The 21,524-nt window shown below is 39.2% G+C and overlaps 1 protein-coding gene across 2 annotated transcripts in view; it reads left to right on the top strand.

Moving 5' to 3' along the window:
* The window catches only part of LOC110290865 (acidic mammalian chitinase), a 129,557-nt gene extending 114,789 nt beyond the window's left edge, over positions 1-14,768 (top strand). For both annotated transcript variants that reach the window (XM_085835590.1, XM_085835589.1), the window contains exons 4-11: positions 4,765-4,821; positions 5,495-5,660; positions 10,817-10,941; positions 11,112-11,235; positions 11,497-11,682; positions 13,359-13,478; positions 13,565-13,706; positions 14,491-14,768. In XM_085835590.1, coding sequence (XP_085691716.1) covers positions 4,765-4,821; positions 5,495-5,660; positions 10,817-10,941; positions 11,112-11,235; positions 11,497-11,682; positions 13,359-13,478; positions 13,565-13,706; positions 14,491-14,735 — 1,165 coding nt within the window. In that variant the 3' untranslated portion in view covers positions 14,736-14,768. The remainder of the gene's footprint in view (positions 1-4,764; positions 4,822-5,494; positions 5,661-10,816; positions 10,942-11,111; positions 11,236-11,496; positions 11,683-13,358; positions 13,479-13,564; positions 13,707-14,490) is intronic.
* Positions 14,769-21,524: the final 6,756 nt, after the last annotated feature.

Genomic DNA, 21,524 nt, shown 5'->3' with positions numbered 1-21,524 from the left:
TTTCCAGAGTGGTTGTACCCCATTTTTTATTTTTTTGAGACAGGGTTTCTCTGTATAGCCCTGGCTGTCCTGGAATTCACTCTGTAGACCAGGCTGGCTTCGAACTCAGAAATCTGCCTGCCTCTGCCTCCCGAGTGCTGGGATTAAAGGTGTGTACCACCACTGCCCGGCTGTACCCCATTTGTAATAGGGTTATTTGTTTCTCTAGAGTCTAATTTCTTGAGTTCTTTGTATATATTGGATATTAGCTCTCTATCGGATGTAGGATTGGTAAAGATCTTTTCCCCATCTGTTGGCTGCTGTTTTGTCCTACTGACTGTCTTTTGCCTTACAGAAGTTTTCAGTTTTGCGAGGTCCCTTTTGTCAAGTCTTGATCTTACAGCATATACTATTGGTGTCCTGTTCAGAAAAATTTCCCCTGTGCCCATGTGTTCGAGGTTCTTCTTCACTTTCTTTTCTACTAGTTTCAGTGTATCTGGTTTTATGTGGATGTCCTTGATCTACTTGGACTTGAGCTGACATTCCGTTGAACCAGCTCCATTTGTTAAAAATGATGTCTTTCTTCTCACTGCATGGTTTTAGCTCCTTTGTCAAAAATTAAATGACCATAGGTGTATGGGTTCATTTCTGGGTCTTCAATTCTATTCCATTTATCTACCTGCATATCTCTGTACCAGTACCATGGAAGTTTTATCACTATGGCTCTGTTGTACAGCTTGAGGTGAGGGATGGTGATTCCACCAGAGGTTCTTTTATTGTTGAGAATAGTTTTTGCTATCCTAGGTTTTTTGTTATTCTAGATGAATTTGCAAATTGCCCTTTCTAGTACTTGAAGTCCTAGCCAGAGCAATTAGACAACAAAAGGAGATCAGAGGGATACAATGAGCACTTTGAGATTTAGTAAAGTTTCGTTTATGAATGTGGGTACTCTTGCATTAGGAGCAGAGATGTTCAGAATTGAGAGATCTTCTTGTAGATCTTTCCTTTGATGAGTATGAAGTGTCCTTCCTTATCCTTTTTGATGACTTTTGGTTGAAAGTTGATTTTACTTGATATTAGAATGGCTACTCCAGCTTGTTTCCTGGGACCATTTGCTTGGAAAATTGCTTTATAGCCTTTTACTCTGAGGTTGTGTTTCCTGTATGCAGCAAAATGCTGGGTCCTATTTACATATCCAGTCTGTTTTTTTATGTCTTTTTATTGGGGAATTGAATCCATTGATTTTAAGAGATAGTCAGGAATAGTGCTTGTTGTTCCCTGTTATTTTTGATGTTAATTTTATGTTTGTGTAGCTATTTTCTTTTGGGGTTTTTGAAAGAGTACTTTCTTGCTTTTTCTAGGGTGTACTTTCCCTCCTTGTGTTGGAGTTTTCCATCTATTATTTCTGTAGGTCTGGATTTGTGGAATGATATTATGTAAATTTTTATCATGGAATATCTTGGTTTCTCTATCTATGGTAATTAAGAGTTTTGCTGGATATAGTGGCCTGGGCTGGCATTTGTGGTCTCATAGGGTTTGTATAACATCTGCTCAGGATCTTCTAGCTCTTATAGACTCTGGTGAGAAGTCTTGTGTAATTTTGATATGTCTGCCTTTAGACATTTCCCCCTTACTTCTTTTAATATTCTTTCGTTGTTTTGTGCATTTGGTGTTTTGATTATTATGTGACAGGAGGAATTTCTTTTGTGTTCCAATTTATTTGTAGTTCTGTAAGCCTCTTGCATGTTTATGGGCATATCTTTCTTTAGTTAGGGAAGAGTTCTTCTATAATTTTGTTGAAGGTATTTACTGGCCATTTAAGTTGGGAATCTTCATTCCCTTCTATACCTATTATCCTTATGTTTGGTATTCTCATTGTGTCCTGGATTTTCTGAATGTTTTGGGTTAGATCCTTTTTGCATTTTGCTTTTTCTTTGACTTTTGTGTCAATGTTTTCTATGGTATCTTCTGCACCTGAGACTCTCTCTTCTATCTCTTGTATTCTGTTGGTGATACTTGCATCTATGACTTCCAAGCTCTTTCCTAGGTTTTCTATCTCCAGGGTTGTTTCCCTTTGTGATTTCTTTGTTTCCATTTCCATTTTTAGATCCTGGAAGGTTTTGTTCAATTCCTGCACCTGTTTGGTTGTTTTCCTCTATTTTTCTTATTGGGATTTTTGTGTTTCCTCTTTTAGGGCTTCTAGCTGTTTACCTGTGTTCTTCTGTATTTCTTTAAGGGAGTTACTTATGTGCTTCTTAAAGCCCTCTATTATCATCATGAGATGTGATTTTAAATCAGAGTCTTGCTTTTCTAGTGTGTTGGAGTATCCAGGGCTCACTGTGGTGGGAGAACTGGTTTCTAATGATGCCAAGTAGACTTGTTTTTTTTTTTTTTTTGTTGTTGTTGTTGCTCATGTTCTTTCCCTTGCCTTCTTTGACATCTGGTTATCTCTGGTGTTATCTAGTCTTGCTGTTTCTGACTGTTGCATGTTCCTCCTGAAAGTCCATGTGTCAGTACTCCTGGGAGACCAGTTCTCTCCTGGAGGAATTTGGGTATGAAGAGCTGTGGTACAGGGTCAGCTCTGGGGTGCAGATGGAAATTGGAAGGATCCTGTCCCTGGATATTCCTTGGTTCCTGTGTCCTAATGGCTCTGGGTGGGTCCCTCTTGGACCAGGAATTTGTGCAGTAGTGGTTGTCTTACCTGGTCTTACAGTTATGTCAGTACTCCTGTGAGACCAGCTCTCTCCTGAAGGTATTTGGGTATGGAGTGCTGTGGCACAGAGTCAGCTCTGGGTACTCTGTTTATTTTTATATTTGACCTTTTATACTGTCCTAGATTTCTTGAATGTTTTGTGTCAGAAACTCTTTAGATTTAACATTTTTTGGCCTATGTATTTATCTTTTTAATTATATTTTCAATGCCTGAGATTTTCCCTTCCATCTCTCATATTCTGTTCATGATACTTGTTTCTGTAGTTCCTGTTTGTTTATCCTATTTTCAGAATTCCCTCAGTTTTTGTTTTCTTTATTGCTTCTATTTCCATTTTCTGATCTTGAACTGTTTTATTCAAATTCTTCCACTGTTTGCTTTTTTGGGCTTTCTTTAAGATATTTATTCATTTCTTCCAGTTTTTTATTTGTCTTTTCCTCAATTTCTTTAACAGATTTATTCATTTCCCCTTGGGGATCTTTATCATTTTCATTAAGTTGGTTTTATGGTTGTTTTTTGTGCTTTAGCTGTGTTAGAATATTCTGTACTTTCCATAGTAGGATAGCTTGGCTCTGATGGGGATGCTTTATCCTGGCTGTTTTGATTGTGTTCTTACAGTGGCACTCAGGATTATGATTTGGAGATAATTATAGCTCTAGGTGATAATTTCTGAGTTTGTCTTTATTCGGTGTGTGTTTTTCCTCTTGATTTCTGTATCCTCTCTGGTCTTCTGGCTGGAGTGGCCTGTGGTTGAGTAGATGTTGCTTACTCAAGTTGAAGCCTGGAGTTCTGGTGTCAGGTATGACCTCTGGTCCAGCCAGTGGTCCTCATCAGATTTTGGATGCTGGATATGGTGATGGAGGTGTATGTCATGACTGGGAGGGACTAGGATACAGGGCACTGAGTAGGAACAATGCTGTGGTGGGTGGACTATCTGTTGTTTTGGTGGTTACTATGTCCTCTGGTATATCAGGATGCCTCCTCTGGAGTTAGGGGCTGGGATATGGTAACAAGTAGGGCAAGTAGCCACGGGCTTGACAAACACTGAGAAAGTGGGGCAGCATACACACAACCAGCCTACCTGGGATTCTGGTGGATAGCATGGCTTCTGGTGTGGCATGATGAAACCAGAGTTGTGGTTTGAGAATATGATGACAAATGGAGGAAGGACAGTTGGAGGAAGTCAGGCACTGAGGGAATGTAAGTGGTCTGTGTGGAGAGCATTTTCTAGGTGCTGTTGTGGCTTCTGGTCTCAACTCAAAATCTTGTGCACCAAATAAAACTTCATGTGGCAAGAGTGCGTTACAGTGTATTAAATCACTGGTCAAAACAGTCCCTAACCAATTCCCTCAATCATAGGCTATTACTAAGGCTGTTGGTTATTTTCTATAGTGTAATGATAAGGCTCTATTTCTGAGTACACCATCACATATATCATAAAATATGGAGAAATTATACTGGTGTCAAACTAGAATGTTCACCTCTACCTCCTAGCATTTGTGATGTTGGAAGGTACTCTAAGGTATTCTGCATGCTACCCAAAGAGAAAGGTAGCCATTGATATCACCCAGCTACAAATCCTGTGATCTACATATTATGTTCTTTTTCTATTGCCTTTATGGATTTGCTGTGTAGTAGCTTTAATTTTATATAATTTCATTGCCCCCTTTTCACTTGTTACCTGTGTTTGCAGTGATACTCCAATTATCTTATATTAGTTAAATGAAGGATAAAATATGATTATGCTTAAGCAGCATTTAACATTTTACATGAGGAAAGGACATTGAGCCAATTATGCTTTTTAAGTTATATGTAGTACAAATATTGCTAGCAATAAATCCAACAATTATATAACTCTGATTTCTATGCATATCCCTGATCTTATTTATGGTGATAATACAAAGAGCTTTTGTAAACAAAGTTTCAGTAGCGGAAAAAATAGCTCAAATAACTCAAGTAAATAATACCACATCAGTCCTACCATGAATAATTTGAGCAAGCTCAATATCATAAACAGAAATGATATTTTAAATGTCAGGAGACATAAATTTAAAAATTTCTCTGTTGCTTTATAGGAACAGCAAACTGAAAACCCTCCTGGCAATTGGAGGCTGGAACTTTGGAACTGCTCCGTAAGTTCTCTCTAGAAAACCACTCATTAATTTAGCATAATCCATGTCCTTTTATACTTCAAAATTCCAGATGGATATTACGAAGATCTATTAAATGATTTTTTTACTTAATAAATTACCACATCAGATCATCAATACTTATCAGAAGATTTTAGATTAGCTACTGTGACATTTATATGGATAATTTTGGATGGATGTTTTGGGACACCATCTTCTGAGCTTTAGCTCCCTACTTCAGAAAAAAAAAATCTTAAAATATATAAAAGCTGCAAGGTCTAGTGAAGGTCCTGTATATCTTTTGTCTGTCTTTTCAAGAAAGAAAAATGAGACCATGTATATGAAATAAGACTTATTTGAGTATATAGGAACTGGGGGCTTATTTGAAGACAGAATGATCTGAACTGTTAGTTGGGTATTCAAAACAACAAAGGCATTTTAGGAAAATGTTTGAACTGGGAGTTGGGAAGAATAGCAAAATAAAGTGAATGCTGAGGTACTGTGGCTGGTAAGAGTATTGATTGCAAAGAGAAACCAGAATAGCCCTGGAATACACTTTAGTTTTCAGTCAGGTCCTGGTCAAGGACTGTGAGGCAGAAATTGAACTCTAAACTATTTTTATTCCAGTGTGTTCAGAACATCAAGGCCTTACTCTGACTTTTTTGGTTTCCCTCAGTTTCACTACCATGGTTTCCACTTCTCAGAACCGCCAGGTCTTCATTACTTCAGTCATCAAATTCCTGCGTCAGTATGGGTTTGATGGACTGGACTTGGACTGGGAATACCCAGGCTCACGTGGGAGCCCTCCTCAGGACAAGCATCTCTTCACTGTCCTGGTGAAGGTGAGGAAACCATGAAAAGATGTTAGCCCTATAATATTCAAAGTCTATTTTTTTTTCAATGAGGACCAGGTGCTTGCACAATAAAACCAAACATGACTTTAGAATTATAGATTTGGATTCTTAGCATAAGAAAGTTCATTAGATATCATGATGTCCTTGAACAATCTATATGCTGCACATTACTTTCCATGCTGTTTTCAGAACCACATTTTACTTTATCTTGACATTTACTAAATAATATAGGTTCCTTAAGCATTATGACCTTTATTTTACAGATAAATAACTAAGGTACTAAAAGGGCAAGAGTAATTTGGACATCACATAGCTGGAATCATAAATACCTGTGATGTCTGTTAGAGTCATTGGTTAGCATCATTGCACAAAAGTTGCCTACTGTTATTGAGTAATCTATGCTCTGTCGTAGTTATTGGGAATAGGTTAAAACCAAGAGTAAGGCAGAGTCTTGACTAAAGAACACACATCTTAGCTGGAGAACTGAAACATAAGCCGCAACTGTAGCACATTTTGATAAATGCTGTGATAAAATACACAAAATCTAAGGTCTACAGAATCCAAAAGCAAATACAGAGTCACCTAATTCTTCCCTTTGGCAGGGTCACAAGGATCTTTCTAGGTAAAGTGAGGCTTTTGACTCCTTTGGTCCTCCTTTCACAGTTCCTCATCCCATGTTTCCTCCCCCTTGCCTCTGAGAGGGTGCTCCCCTCCCCAGGCAGGCCTTCCCCTTCCCCAGGGGCCTCAAGTCTCTCGAGGTTTAAAATCAGTTTCTCCCACTGAGGTCAGACAAGGCAGATCTCCAGTACATATGTGCCAAGGGCCTCAGACTGGTCAGTGTATGCTTCTGGTTGGTGGCATACTCTCTGGGAGCTTCCGGGGAGGGGGCTAGGTTAGTTGAGACTGCTGCTCTTCCTATGGAGTTTCTCTCCCTTTCAGCTTCTTCAGTCCTTCCCCTAATTTAACAATAGCAGTGCCTGACTTTAGTCCAATGGTTGAGTGTAAGTATCTGTAGCTGTCTCAGTCAGCTCCTGGTAGGGTCTCTCTGAGGACATCAATATGAGGTTCCTGTCTGTAAGCACATCATAGCATAGTAGTAGTGTCAGGCCTTGGTGATCGCCCATGAGATGGATTGCAAACTGGGCCAGTCATTTCCTTCATTCTCTTCTCCATTTTTGTCCCTGTAGTTCATTCAGATAGGAACACTTCTGGGTCAAAAATTTTGACTGTGGGCTAGTTACTGTTTCTCCACTTGAGGCCCTGTCTATCTGATGGAGGCAGACTCTTTGAGTTCCCTCTCCCCAATGTTGGGCATTGAGGTGGCTCTCAATGAGTCCTGAGAGTCTCTTACCTCTTGGATCTCTGGTACTTTCCAGAGGGTCCCACAACACCCCCCCCCCCAAAGCTGCTTATTTCTATTTATTCTCTTGGGCATGGTTTCTCTTCTGTCCTCCCATGTTTGATCCTGTTCCCCTCCCCCAACTCCTAGGACCTTCCCTACCTTTTGCTTCCATGATTATTTCCTTCTCCCATCTAAGTGGAATTGAAGCCTCCTCACTTGGGCCTTTCTACTTGTTACACTTCTTACAGTCTGTAGGTTGTATCCTAGGTATTTGGTAGTTTTGGCTAGTATCAACTTATCAGTGAGTACATAACATGTGTGGACTTTTGGGTCAGAGTTACCTCATTCAGGATGATATTTTCTAGTTACATTTATTCGCCTGCAAAATTCATGATGTCTTCATTTCTAACAGCTGAATAGTATTCCATTGTGTAAATGAACCACATTCTTCTGCACATTCTTCTGGCTGTTATAAATAAGGCTACTATGAGTGTAATGGAGCACATGTCCTTGTGGTATGGTGGAGTGTTATTTGGGTATATGCCCAAGAGTGGTATAGCTGGGTCTTCAGGTAGAACTATTTCCAGTTTTCTCAGGAACCTCCAGATTGGTTTCCAGAGTGGTAGTACCAGTTTGCAATCTCTCCAGCAATGGAGGAGTGTTCCTCTTTCTCCACATTCTTACTAACATGTGCTGTTACCTGAGTTTTTGGTCTTAGCTATTCTGATTTGTGTAAGGTGGAATCTCAGGGTCATTTTACTTTCATTTCCCTGATGACTAAGGACTTTTTAACATTTCTTTAAGTGCTTCTCAGCCATTTGAGATTCCTCTGTTGTTAATTCTCTGTTTAGCTCTATACCACATTTTTAAAATTTTGATTTGGTTTGGCTTTGTGGAGGTTAGCTTCTTGAGTTCTTTATATGTTTTGGATATTAGCCCTCTATCAGAGGTGGGGTTAGTGAAGAATTTTTTTCCTAATCTCTTGGTTGCCAATTTGTCCTATTGACTATGTCCTTTGCCTTACGGAAGCTTTTCAGTTTCATGAAGTCCCATTTATCAATGACTCTTGATTTTAGAGACTGAGTCATTGGAGTTCTGTTTAGGAAATTTCCCCTCGTGCCAACGAGTTCAAGATTCACTTTCTCTCATTAGATTCAGTGTATCTGATTTTATATTGAGGTCCTTGATCCACTTGGACTTGAAGAATTATGCTGGAATTTAATGGGAATTGCCCTGATTCTGTAGATAGATTTTGGTAGGATTGCCATTTTTTACTATGTTAATCCCACCCCCAATGAGCACAGGAGATCTTTCCATCTTCTGAGGTCTTCTTCGACTTCTTTCTTGAGAGACTTGAAGTTATTGTAATACAGATTTTTTACTTGTTTGGCTAGAGTTTCCCCAAGATATTTTATATTACTTGTGACTGTTGTGATGGGTACTATTTTCCTAATTTCTTTCTCAGCCCATTTATCATTTACATAAAGGAAGGGAACTGATTTGTTTGAGTTAATTTTATATCCAGTCACTTTGCTGAAGTTGTTTATCAGCTGAGAAGTTTGGTGATATTTCAATGACCTTTCCATTGGTGAGAGTGGGGTATTGAAGGCTCCTACTATCAATGTGTGGAGTTCAATGTTTTATTTAATCTTTAATAATGTTTCTTTCATTAATGTGGATGCCCTTGTGTTTGGGATTCCCCTAATATTCAGAATTGAGATATTCAGAATATTCAGAATTGAGACCTCATCTTGGTAGATTTTTGGTTTAGTGTTATGAAGTATCCTTCTTCATCTCTTCTGAAGTGGAAGAAGAGATGCTTAAATTTGTTCTTTTTCATGGAATATCTTGGTTCTCCTTCTATGGTGATTGAAAGTTTTGCTAGGTATTGTAGCCTGTCCTGACAGATGTCATCACCTAGGCTCTAGAAGACATCTGCCCAGGATCTTCTGGGATTTAAAGTCTCTGTTGAGATGTCATATGTAATTCTGATAGGTCTGCCTGCATATGCTACTTGGCCTTTTTTTCATATTTTAATATTCTTTCTTTGTTCTGCCCATTTAACACTTTGATTATTTTTTATGTAGTAGGTAGATTTTATTTTCTGGCTCACTGTATTTGTTGTTGTTCTGTAAGCTTCTTGTACATTTATAGGGACATTTTTTTAGGTTAGAGAAATTTTCTCCTACCAGTTTGTTGAACATATTTTCTGTGACTTTGAGCGAGCAATCTCCTTCTATTTCTATTCTTAGTATTCTTAGGTTTGGTCTTTTCATAGTGTCTCAAGTTTTCTAGATGTTTTTCATTATGAACGTTTTAGATTTTGCATTTTAAACTGATGCATCAATTTCTTGTATCATTTGTGCCTGAGATTCTCTCCTCCATCTCTTGTATTATGTCGTTGACTGCATCTTTAGTTCCTGTTTTAAGATTGTCTCAGTTTGTGTTTTCTCTATTGCTTCTATTCACATTTTAAGGTCTTGAACAGTTTTATTCATTTCCTTCACCTATTTGATTATATTCTCCTGTATTTCTTCAAGGGATGTATTGATTTCCTCTTTAAAGAGCTCTATCTACTTTATAAAATTGGATTTAAGTCTTTTCTTTGCTTCAGTTGTGCTAGGATATCGAGGTCTTGCTGTAGCTGATCTATGGTGGTGCCATATTGCCCTTGTTATTGTAGTTGATTGTGTTCTTACACTGGACTTAAAGCATCTTTAACCATTTCTTTGTCCTTGATGTTGGCTTAATAGTTCTTTATTAAAGCAGGACTCCTTGGGAGGTGGAGGAAAACCTAGGCTTGGACCTGACAATGGACGCTGAGGTCCATTGTCATGCTGCGTATCTCTACTGACTGTGCTCCAGGTGAACCTGACAGGCAGGGGATTGGTGTGGAACAGTCTGACCTAGATGTTTCTGGGGCATTCTTGGAAGGCAGGCAATGGAACTTGGGGAAGAGTGTGCAGGTCACCTCTGCTGTCTCTTCCCCAGGTCAACCATGGCAACACTCATAAAGAAAATGCTTAATTGGGGCTATTTTACAGTTTCAAATGTTTAGTCCATTATTGTCCTGGAAGGAAACATAGCAGTGTGTATGCAGGCATGGGTGCTGGAGAAGGCACTGAAATTTCTACATCTTGATTCCTAGGTAGCAGGGAAAGCCTGGGTGCTACATTGGACATATCTTGAAGATAGGATATCTCAAAGCCCCCTTTTCCACACTTCCTCTAACAAAGTCCCACAAACTCCACATAGGCCATACATCTTAATGGTGCCACTTTCTATGTGCAAAGCATTCAAACATCTGAGTCTATGGGGCCATACCTATTAGAACCACCACATACAGAATGTAGGTGAATTAACATCTGACACTGAATTGGACCTGTTGCCCAGCCATTCCCACCTTCTCCATTGGCTAATTCATCAATTCATTGAATGAAATGTCTATGTTGTAAGGAGTATGGAAGCAACTTTCTAAATCACTAAAAGCTATATAAGAGTACTGCAGAAAATGTATCTTCAAAATGATGTGATACAAGTGAGCTCTGACTGGTCATCTGAGATCTTGGATTCCATTAACTTTCTGTGGAACTCTGGTGTCAATTTCCTAACTCCCACACATAAAACATAGCTGTAATTTTTAAATTTATACCATCGATATTGATTTTATTAGGATATGATAGACTGAAGTCAGACAAAATAGCTGAAAGTACTTTGGAGAAGAAAGATACTTTGTAAACATGTATTTATTATTATTTAAATAGCTGAAATTAACTTCAAGAATGCTTGAATTATTTTGTAGGAAATGCGTGAAGCTTTTGAGCAGGAGGCTATTGAGAGCAACAGGCCCAGATTGATGGTTACTGCTGCTGTAGCTGGTGGAATTTCCAATATCCAGGCTGGCTATGAGATCCCTGAACTTTCTAAGTGAGTGGTGCCCTTATCCTAAACTTCTGTGAGAACCTTTCAAGTACATATTCTTGAGATGTCTTGTGCTCAAAGACTTGTCTGCACACTTGCTGTGGAAAAGGCATCTTTGCTTGCGTAGATGTGAAAAACAGTTATCAGAAATAATTTTAAATCTTACTACCTCTCAGGTACCTGGATTTCATCCATGTCATGACATATGACCTCCATGGCTCCTGGGAGGGCTACACTGGGGAGAATAGTCCTCTTTACAAATACCCTACTGAGACTGGTAGCAATGCCTACCTCAATGTGGTAAGACCCTACAGAAATGCACACTGGGGAAGGGGTTATAAATCATATAGAAAATCAGGCTCCAGATTAATGCAAGTTCAGATGCTAATTTATTTAGGTAAATAGCTTAAGTTATTGGGCATGTCTATAATTTCACCCCAAAATTTTGAAAAATAAACTACCAATAAGTAAATCCACTCATTATGAACAGTATAATTTGCCTGGATCCTAACACAGACCACTGACTAGTCAGGTCCTGTGTCTAACCTGCTGCCATTACAGGATTATATCATGAACTATTGGAAGAACAATGGAGCCCCAGCTGAGAAGCTCATTGTTGGATTCCCAGAGTATGGACACACCTTCATCCTGAGAAACCCCTCTGATAATGGAATTGGTGCCCCTACCTCTGGTGATGGCCCTGCTGGGCCCTATACCAGACAGGCTGGGTTCTGGGCCTACTATGAGGTCAGTATATTGGCTGTATAGTACTCTGTGAATTATGTACCCTAAATTATGCACACACACATATGTATATGTATATGCATATGTATATGTATATGTATATGTATATGTATATGTATATGTATATGTATATGTATATGTATATGTATATGTATATGTATATGTATATGTATATGTATATGTATATGTATATGTATATATATATATCCATTCTACCTTACTTTTTCCTCTGTTGAGTCTTTATTAGATATTTTCTTTATTTATATTTCAAACATCATCCCCTTTCCTTGTTTTTCCTCTGAAACCACCCTATCCTACACCCCTCCCCTTGCTCACCAACCCATCTACTCCCCTTTCCCTGTCCTGGTGTTCCCCTACACTGGGGCATTGAGCCTTCACAGGACCAATGGCCTCTAATTTCATTGATGTTCAACAAGGCCACCCTCTGCTACATATGTGGCTGAAGCCGTGGATCCCTCCATGTGTACTCTTTGGTTGGTGGTTTAGTCCCTGGGAGCTCTGGGAGTACTGGTTGGTTCACATTGTTGTTCCTCCTATGGGGCTGCAAACCCTTCAGCTCCTTGTGTCCTTTCTCTAGCTCTTCCATTGGGTACCCTGTGCTCAGTCCAATGGTTGCCTGAGAGCATTTACTTCTGTATTTGTCAGGCACTGGCAGAGATTCTCAAGCGACAACTATATCAGGCTCCTGTCAGCAAGCACTTCTTGGCATCCAAAATAGTATCTGGTTTTGGTAACTTTATATGGGTTGAATCCACAGTTGGGGCAGTCTCTGAATGGCCATTCCATCAGTCTCTGCTCCATATATTGTCTCTGTATCTCCTCCCATGGGTATTTTGTTCCCCCTTCTAAGAAGGATGGAAGTATCCACAGTTTGGTCTTCCTTCTTATTGAGTTTCATGTGGTCTGTGAATTGTATCTTGGATATTCTGAGCTTCTGGGCTATTATCCACTTGTCAGTGAGTGCATACCACATGTGTTCTTTTATGATTTGGTTACCTCACTCAGGATGATATTTTCTAGTTCCATCCCTTTGCCTAAGAATTTCATGAAGTCATTGTTTTTAATAGCTGAATAGTACTCTATTGTGTAAAAGTACCACATTTTCTGTATTCATTCCTCTGTGGAGGGACATCTGGGTTCTTTCCAGCTTCTGGCTATTATAAATAAGGCTGCTATGAACATAGTAGAATATGTGTTCTTATTACATGTTGGAGCATAAGCCCAGGAATGGTATATCTGGGATCTCAGGTAGTACTATGTCCAATTTTCTGAGGAACTGCCAGACTGATTTCCAGAGTGGTTGTAGCATCTTACAATCCCACCAACAATGGAGAAGTGCTCCTCTTTCTCCACATCCTCACCAGCATCTGCTGTCACCTGAGATTTTGATCTTACTCATTCTGATTGGTGTGAGATGGAATCTCAGACTTGGGATGTGATAAAGTGGGGGTGATAGAGCATGTACTTATCTAATATGACAAGTTCTGGGTCTCATCTCAATCACTGCAAAGAGAAAATAACTCTTTTACTTTCTACAAACAAAACTGAATTGTAAAATTCAGGTAACCCTAACTGGGGATATGAATGGAAAGAAGATAATGTGTTTTCTCTTTAATGGGGTTAATATTTAAAGGGTTTGATTCTCTTGACATTCAAAGATTTGCACCTTTCTGAGAAATGGAGCCACTGAGGTCTGGGATGCCTCCCAAGAAGTGCCCTATGCCTATAAGGCCAACGAGTGGCTTGGCTATGACAATATCAAGAGCTTCAGTGTTAAGGTAAGGCCAGCTCCTTGGATTTGCTGCCATAACAGACCCAAGGCTCAGGAAATCAAAGGAACCTTCTACCCTCTACTCTTAAACAGGCTCAGTGGCTTAAGCAGAACAATTTTGGAGGTGCCATGATCTGGGCCATTGACCTTGATGACTTCACTGGCTCTTTCTGTGATCAGGGAAAATTTCCTCTGACTTCTACTTTGAACAAAGCCCTTGGTATATCCACTGAAGGTAAATGACTGCATTAGTGTCCTGTGCGTGTGTCTGTGTGTATGTATGTATATATGTGTGTGTAAATAATATCTGCTTATTAATTTAAAGGCAGTCTTGGCATTCTCACTCCTATTGTCTTGGGGTATTCTTCCCATTTCAGTCTGTTGTACTTGTCCAGGTGACAGAAAAGTTATTGACATTCCCTAAGTCCTAATTTCTAAGGGAATTATGGAAAACCAAGCTTATCTTTGGAGTGTGTGAGATCAGATTTTCTAGGATTTCAAGGTTTGTAAGAGTCAGAAGAAATTGTGCTTACTTTTTTACATACAACTTTCTCTCTCTCTCTCTCTCTCTCTCTCTCTCTCTCTCTCTCTCTCTCTCTCTCTCTCTCTCTCTCTCTCTCTGTTCCTTATTCAATGTCTTGCTTAGGCTTCTGGGGATAATTAACAGGAAGCTTTGCCTGTACTCTTATATATCCAGTCCATCACTCAGGGAATATTTCAACCTTCCTACCTGTTCCCATGTTTTTCTTTCAGAGGTATTTATAGTCATATCTTAAAAATATCTGCTTTTGCATATTAGGTCTTTCTTGAATGCCTTAAATAGCAAAGGAGAGAACAAGATAATTCTGGCATGCATTCACATTACATCTTTTCTTAGTTCCTACTATGTCTTAACAGCCTCTTCAGTTGTGAGACTGCAGCTAATTGCATCCATATTCTGGCTATAATGCACATAGTTTACTTTACTTCCACTGCTGCATCAAGCCCACCCATTGACTCACTCTACTTGTATGTTTCAGGTTGCACAGCTCCTGATGTGCCTTCTGAGCCAGTGACTACTCCTCCAGGAAGTGGGAGTGGGGGTGGAAGCTCCGGAGGAAGCTCTGGAGGTAGTGGATTCTGTGCCGACAAAGCAGATGGCCTCTACCCTGTGGCAGATGACAGAAATGCTTTCTGGCACTGCATCAATGGAATCACATACCAGCAGCATTGTCAAGCAGGGCTTGTTTTTGATACCAGCTGTAATTGCTGCAACTGGCCATGAACCTAATGCCATTCTTCCAGAAATTTCTGCACTCTCCTTTACTCCTCACCAAAAGTAACTAGCTTTCCTTTAACCTTATGCAATAAAATTGGTAGCCAAAACATGGGTATTCTTGATTTTTCATAGTTTTGTTGAAAACTTTTCTTCACTTAGAAATACCAGCTATGTATGGGTTGGAGAGAGAGAGAGAGAGAGAGAGAGAGAGAGAGAGAGAGAGAGAGAGAGAGAGAGAGAGAGAGAGAGAGAGAGAGAGAGAGAGAGAGAGAAATTGTGGATCCAACCACCATACATTTTTCTACTGTGGAAGATATTTGATGTTTGGTGATGAATCAGTAGTCTAGGAACCATTATCAAGGACTCTGTAGTATTTGCAATGCTGCTGGGATTGCTGAGGAATAAAATCCACAACTTTCTGTTAATCTTGCTGGGGATCTGGAACTGTTTTAGTAATACTGAAATTAGAAGCAGTGGCTAGATATGTGCTATGGACTGTGTAGCATGAAGTACCTGCCCAGCAAAGAAGCTTACAAGAGTCTTTATCAGCAGTGTCAAACTGACTCCTAGTGACTTAGTGCCTTTCCAGAACTTCAGCAGGAATACTTCTTTCTGCAGTATATAGCAATTGACACAAAGACCTGCAACTAGTCAAGGCACAGAGAATAAGAAACTTTGGAACACTTAACCCTAAATAAGACATGTATGTCATACCCCTTCTCCTCCTAAGGCTCAGGGCTCATCACAGAAGGGGTTTTCAAAAGATTATAGGAGCCAGAGGCAGAGGATAAATACAAGGAAACTGTTTTCTGAACACTACAGAGCAGTTGTAGGTACACACGAATTCACAACAGTTGTGACAGTATACATAAGAACTCCAAAAGGTCAAACCAGACAAATACCACCATTGAGAGGAAAGTAGCCCATGAAGTTCCACCCCTAGCTGAGATGCTATTGATAAATGATAGGGTTTAGAAGACAGACAGTCAGTTTTCTTTAAAAGTGTCACACAACTCAAGAATATACAAGCAGCACAAATTAGTTTCAATGAGTTTGCAAACATGAGAACACAAAATTGGGTAGATAAGAAAATGGTGGATTTGGGAGGAGATAGGGGAGGAAGTGAATATGATCAAAATATAGTTTAAAAATTCTCAAATAGATAATTAACAAAAGAGATGAGGGTGTAGAGAAAAGAGAGCCCTCTCATTTACTGACAGCTGCAGTCACTATTCCTGAATTGACATTCACTTGTCACAGTACCTTGTCCTCATTTGTATGTTGTGTTGTAGTAAAATGACTTTAATATTTGCCTTACTGATCCTTCTTAATTATGTAGTTCAGTTTATTGATACTGGTCAAACATCACTACCATTCTTTTTCACCTCAAAGAATTTGAACTCCATACAAAAACCAAACCAAAACAATCCATTAACCACTGCTCCAGTATATCTGCTGCATTCCTTCCTAAAACAACCTCAGTAACCACCAGTTTATTCTCTTCTGTGATCGTGACTACTCTAAAAATTCTAATATTGACTAAACCTTACAGTGTTGCCATTTTGTGATCTACTTTGGTCATTTAGCATAATGTTTCATCTATGTTTGTGACATTCAGAGTATCCCTTTCTAAACCTAAAGAACATTCCAGTCTAAGTACACAATACAGAATATTTATCAACTCACCCATGATAGATACTTGTTCCTTCCATGTTTTAGTTACTGTAGGCAATACTGCTATGAACACAAGAGTTCAAATATTTCTTTAACTAACTATTATTAATTTCTTTTATTTTGATACTTTCTAGTTATTATCTGATTTTTTAGCCACTCTACTGGGTATGAAGGAATAACCTGTTTTTTTTTAATTTTTAATATTTTTATTACATATTTTCCTCAATTACATTTCCAATGCTATCCCAAAAGTCCCCCATACCGCCCCCCACTTCCCTACCCACCATTCCCATTCTTTTGGCCCTGGCATTCCCCTATATTGGGGCATATAAAGTTTGCAAGTCCAATGGGCCTCTCTTTCCAGTGATGGCCGAATAGGCCATCTTTTTTTTTTTTTTTTTTTTTTATATTTTTATTACATATTTTCCTCAATTACGTTTCCAATGCTATCCCAAAAGTCCCCCAGAGCGCCCCCCACTTCCCTACCCACCCATTCCCATTCTTTTGGCCCTGGCATTCCCCTATATTGGGGCATATAAAGTTTGCAAGTCCAATGGGCCTCTCTTTCCATTGATGGCTGACTAGGCCATCTTTCGATACATATGCAGCTAGAGACAGGAGCTCCGGGGTTCTAGTTAGTACATCATGTTGTTCCAACAATAGGGTTGCAGATCCCTTTAGCTCCTTGGGTACTTTCTCTAGCTTCTCCATTGGGAGCCCTGTGATACATCCAATAGCTGACTGTGAACATCCACTCCTGTGTTTGCTAGGCCCCAGCATCGTCTCACAAGAGACAGCTATATTTGGGTCCTTTCAGCAAAATCTTGCTAGTGTATGCAATGGTGTCAGCGTTTAGAAGTTGATTATGGGATGGATCCCTGAATACGGCAGTCTCTAAATGGTCCATCCTTTCATCACCGCTACGAACTTTGTCTCTGTAACTCCTTCCCTGGGTGTTTTGTTCCCAATTCTAAGAAGGTGCACAGTGTCCACACTTTGGTCTTCATTCTTCTTGAGTTTCATGCGTTTAGCAAATTGTATCTTAAATCTTGGGTATCCTAAGTTTTGGGCTAATATCCACTTATCAGTGAATACATATTGTGTGAGTTCTTTTGTGATTGTGTTACTTCACTCAAGATGATGCCCTCCAGGTCCATCCATTTGGCTAGGAATTTCATAAATTCATTCTTTTTAATAGCTGAGTAGTACTCCATTGTGTAAATGTACCATAATTTCTGTATCCATTCCTCTGTTGAGGGACATCTGGGTTCTTTCCAGCTTCTGGCTATTATAAATAGGGCTGCTATGAACATAGTGGAACATGTGTCCTTTTTACCGGTTGGGACATCTTCTGGATATATGCCCAGGAGAGGTATTGCTGGATCCTCCGGTAATACTATGTCCAATTTTCTGAGGAACCGCCAGACTGATTTCCAGAGTGGTTGTACAACCTTGCAATCCCACCAACAATGGAGGAGTGTTCCTCTTTCTCCACATCCTCGCCAGCAACTGCTGTCACCTGAATTTTTGATCTTAGCCATTCTGACTGGTGTGAGGTGGAATCTCAGGGTTGTTTTGATTTGCATTTCCCTGATGATTAAGGATGTTGAACATTTTTTCAGGTGTTTCTCTGCCATTCGGTATTCCTCAGGCGAGAATTCTTTGTTCAGTTCTGAGCCCCATTTTTTAATGGGGTTATTTGACTTTCTGGAGTCCACCTTCTTGAGTTCTTTATATATATTGGATATTAGTCCCTTATCTGATTTAGGATAGGTGAAGATCCTTTCCCAATCTGTTGGTGGTTTTTTTGTCTTATTGATGGTGTCTTTAGCCTTGCAGAAGCTTTGTAGTTTCATGAGGTCCCACTTGTCAATTCTCGATCTTACAGCACAAGCCATTACTGTTCTATTCAGGAATTTTTCCCCTGTGCCCATATCTTCAAGGCTTTTCCCCACTTTCTCCTCTATAAGTTTCAGTGTCTCTGGTTTTATGTGAAGTTCCTTGATCCACTTAGACTTGACCTTAGTACAAGGAGATAGGAATGGATCGATTCGCATTCTTCTACATGTTAACAACCAGTTGTGCCAGCACCATTTGTTGAAAATGCTGTCTTTCTTCCACTGGATGTTTTTAGCTCCCTTGTCGAAGATCAAGTGACCGTAGGTGTGTGGGTTCATTTCTGGGTCTTCAATTCTATTCCATTGGTCTATTTGTCTGTCACTATACCAGTACCATGCAGTTTTTATCACAATTGCTCTGTAGTAGAGCTTTAGGTCCGGCATGGTGATTCCACCAGAGGTTCTTTTATCCTTGAGAAGAGTTTTTGCTATCCTAGGTTTTTTGTTATTCCAGATGAATTTGCAGATTGCACTTTCTAATTCGTTGAAGAATTCATTTGGAATTTTGATGGGGATTGCATTGAATCTGTAGATTGCTTTTGGCAAGATAGCCATTTTTACAATGTTGATCCTGCCAATCCATGAGCATGGGATATCTTTCCATCTTCTGAGATCTTCTATAATTTCTTTCTTCAGAGACTTGAAGTTTTTATTATACAGATCTTTCACTTCCTTAGTTAGAGTCACGCCAAGATATTTTATATTATTTGTGACTATTGAGAAGGGTGCTGTTTCCCTAATTTCTTTCTCAGCCTGTTTGTTCTTTGTGTAGAGAAAGGCCATTGATTTGTTTGAGTTAATTTTATATCCAGCTACTTCACCGAAGCTGTTTATCAGGCTTAGGAGTTCTCTGGTGGAATTTTTAGGGTCACTTATATATACTATCATATCATCTGCAAAAAGTGATATTTTGACTTCATCTTTTCCAATTTGTATCCCTTTGATTTCCTTTTGTTGTCGAATTGCTCTGGCTAGGACTTCAAGTACAATGTTGAATAGGTATGGAGAAAGTGGACAGCCTTGTCTAGTTTGTGATTTTAGAGGGATTGCTTCAAGCTTCTCACCATTTACTTTGATGTTGGCTACTGGTTTGCTGTAGATTGCTTTTATCATGTTTAGGTATGGGCCTTGAATTCCTGATCTTTCCAAGACTTTTATCATGAATGGGTGTTGGATCTTGTCAAATGCTTTTTCCGCATCTAACGAGATGACCATGTGGTTTTTGTCTTTGAGTTTGTTTATATACTGGATTACGTTGATGGATTTCCGTATATTGAACCATCCCTGCATCCCTGGGATGAAACCTACTTGGTCAGGATGGATGATTGTTTTGATGTGTTCTTGGATTCGGTTAGCAAGAATTTTATTGAGGATTTTTGCATCAATATTCATAAGGGATATTGGTCTGAAGTTTTCTATCTTTGTTGGGTCTTTTTGTGGTTTAGGTATCAGAGTAATTGTGGCTTCATAGAATGAGTTGGGTAGAGTACCTTCTGTTTCTATTTTGTGGAATAGTTTGTGAAGAACTGGGATTAGATCTTCTTTGAAGGTCTGATAGAACTCTGCACTAAACCCATCTGGTCCTGGGCTTTTTTTGGTTGGGAGACTATTAATGACTGCTTCTATTTCTTTGGGGGATATAGGGCTGTTTAGATCATTAACCTGATCTTGATTCAACTTTGGTACCTGGTATCTGTCTAGGAACTTCTCCATTTCATCCAAGTTCTCCAGTTTTGTTGAGTATAGCCTTTGGTAGAAGGATCTGATGGTGTTTTGGATGTCTTCAGGATCTGTTGTTATGTCTCCTTTTTCATTTCTGATTTTGTTAATTAGGATGCTTTCCCTGTGCCCTCTAGTGAGTCTGGCTAAGGGTTTATCTATCTTGTTGATTTTCTCAAAGAACCAGCTCCTTGATTGGTTGATTCTTTGAATAGTTTTTCTTGTTTCCACTTGGTTGATTTCACCCCTGAGTTTGATTATTTCCTGCCGTCTACTCCTCTTGGGTGAATTTGCTTCCTTTTGTTCTAGTGCTTTTAGGTGTGATGTCAAGCTGCTAATGTGTGCTCTTTCTAGTTTCTTTTTGGAGGCACTCAGAGCTATGAGTTTTCCTCTTAGAAATGCTTTCATTGCGTCCCATAAGTTTGGGTATGTTGTGGCTTCATTTTCATTGAACTCTAAAAAGTCCTTAATTTCTTTCTTTATTCCTTCCTTGACCAAGGTATCATTGAGAAGAGTGTTGTTCAGTTTCCACGTGAAGGTTGGCTTTCTATTATTTATTTTGTTATTGAAGATCAGCTTTAGTCCATGGTGATCTGATAGGATGCATGGGACAATTTCAATATTTTTGTATCTGTTGAGTCCTGTTTTGTGCCCAATTACGTGGTCAATTTTGGAGAAGGTACCATGAGGTGCTGAGAAGAAGGTGTATCCTTTTGTTTTAGGGTAAAATGTTCTGTAGATATCTGCCAGATCCATTTGATCCATAACTTCTGTTAGTTTCACTGTGTCCCTGTTTAGTTTCTGTTTCCATGATCTGTCCATTGGTGAAAGTGGTGTGTTGAAGTCTCCCATTATTATTGTATGAGGTGCAATGTGTGCTTTGAGATTTACTAAAGTTTCTTTAATGAATGAGGCTGCCTTTGTATTTGGAGCATAGATATTCAGGATTGATAGTTCCTCTTGGAGGATTTTACCTTTGATGAGTATGAAGTGCCCCTCCCTGTCTTTTTTGATGACTTTGGGTTGGAAGTCAATCTTATCTGATATTAGAATGGCTACTCCAGCTTGTTTCTTCAGACCATTTGCTTGGAAAATTGTTTTCCAGCCTTTCATTCTGAGGTAGTGTCTATCTTTTTCTCTGAGATGAGTTTCTTGTAAGCAGCAAAATGTTGGGTCTTGTTTGTGTAGCCAGTTTGTTAGTCTATGTCTTTTTATCGGGGAGTTGAGTCCATTGATATTAAGAGATATTAAGGAAAAGTAATTGTTGTTTCCTGTTATTTTTGTTGTTAAAGTTGGCATTCTGTTCTTGTGGCTGTCTTCTTTTAGGTTTGTTGAGGGATTACCTTCTTGTTGTTTCTAGGGCGTGGTTCCTGTCTTTGTATTGGTTTTTTTCTGTTATTATCCTTTGAAGGGCTGGATTCGTGGAGAGATAATGTGTGAATTTGGTTTTGTCGTGGAATACTTTGGTTTCTCCATCTATGTTAATTGAGAGTTTGGCTGGGTA

The sequence above is a fragment of the Mus caroli genome, unplaced genomic scaffold (assembly GCF_978045245.1).
Source record: "Mus caroli unplaced genomic scaffold, Mus_caroli_1 scaffold_3, whole genome shotgun sequence".
Lineage (NCBI taxonomy): Eukaryota > Metazoa > Chordata > Mammalia > Rodentia > Muridae > Mus > Mus caroli.
This window is presented reverse-complemented; position numbering and strand designations above follow the sequence as displayed.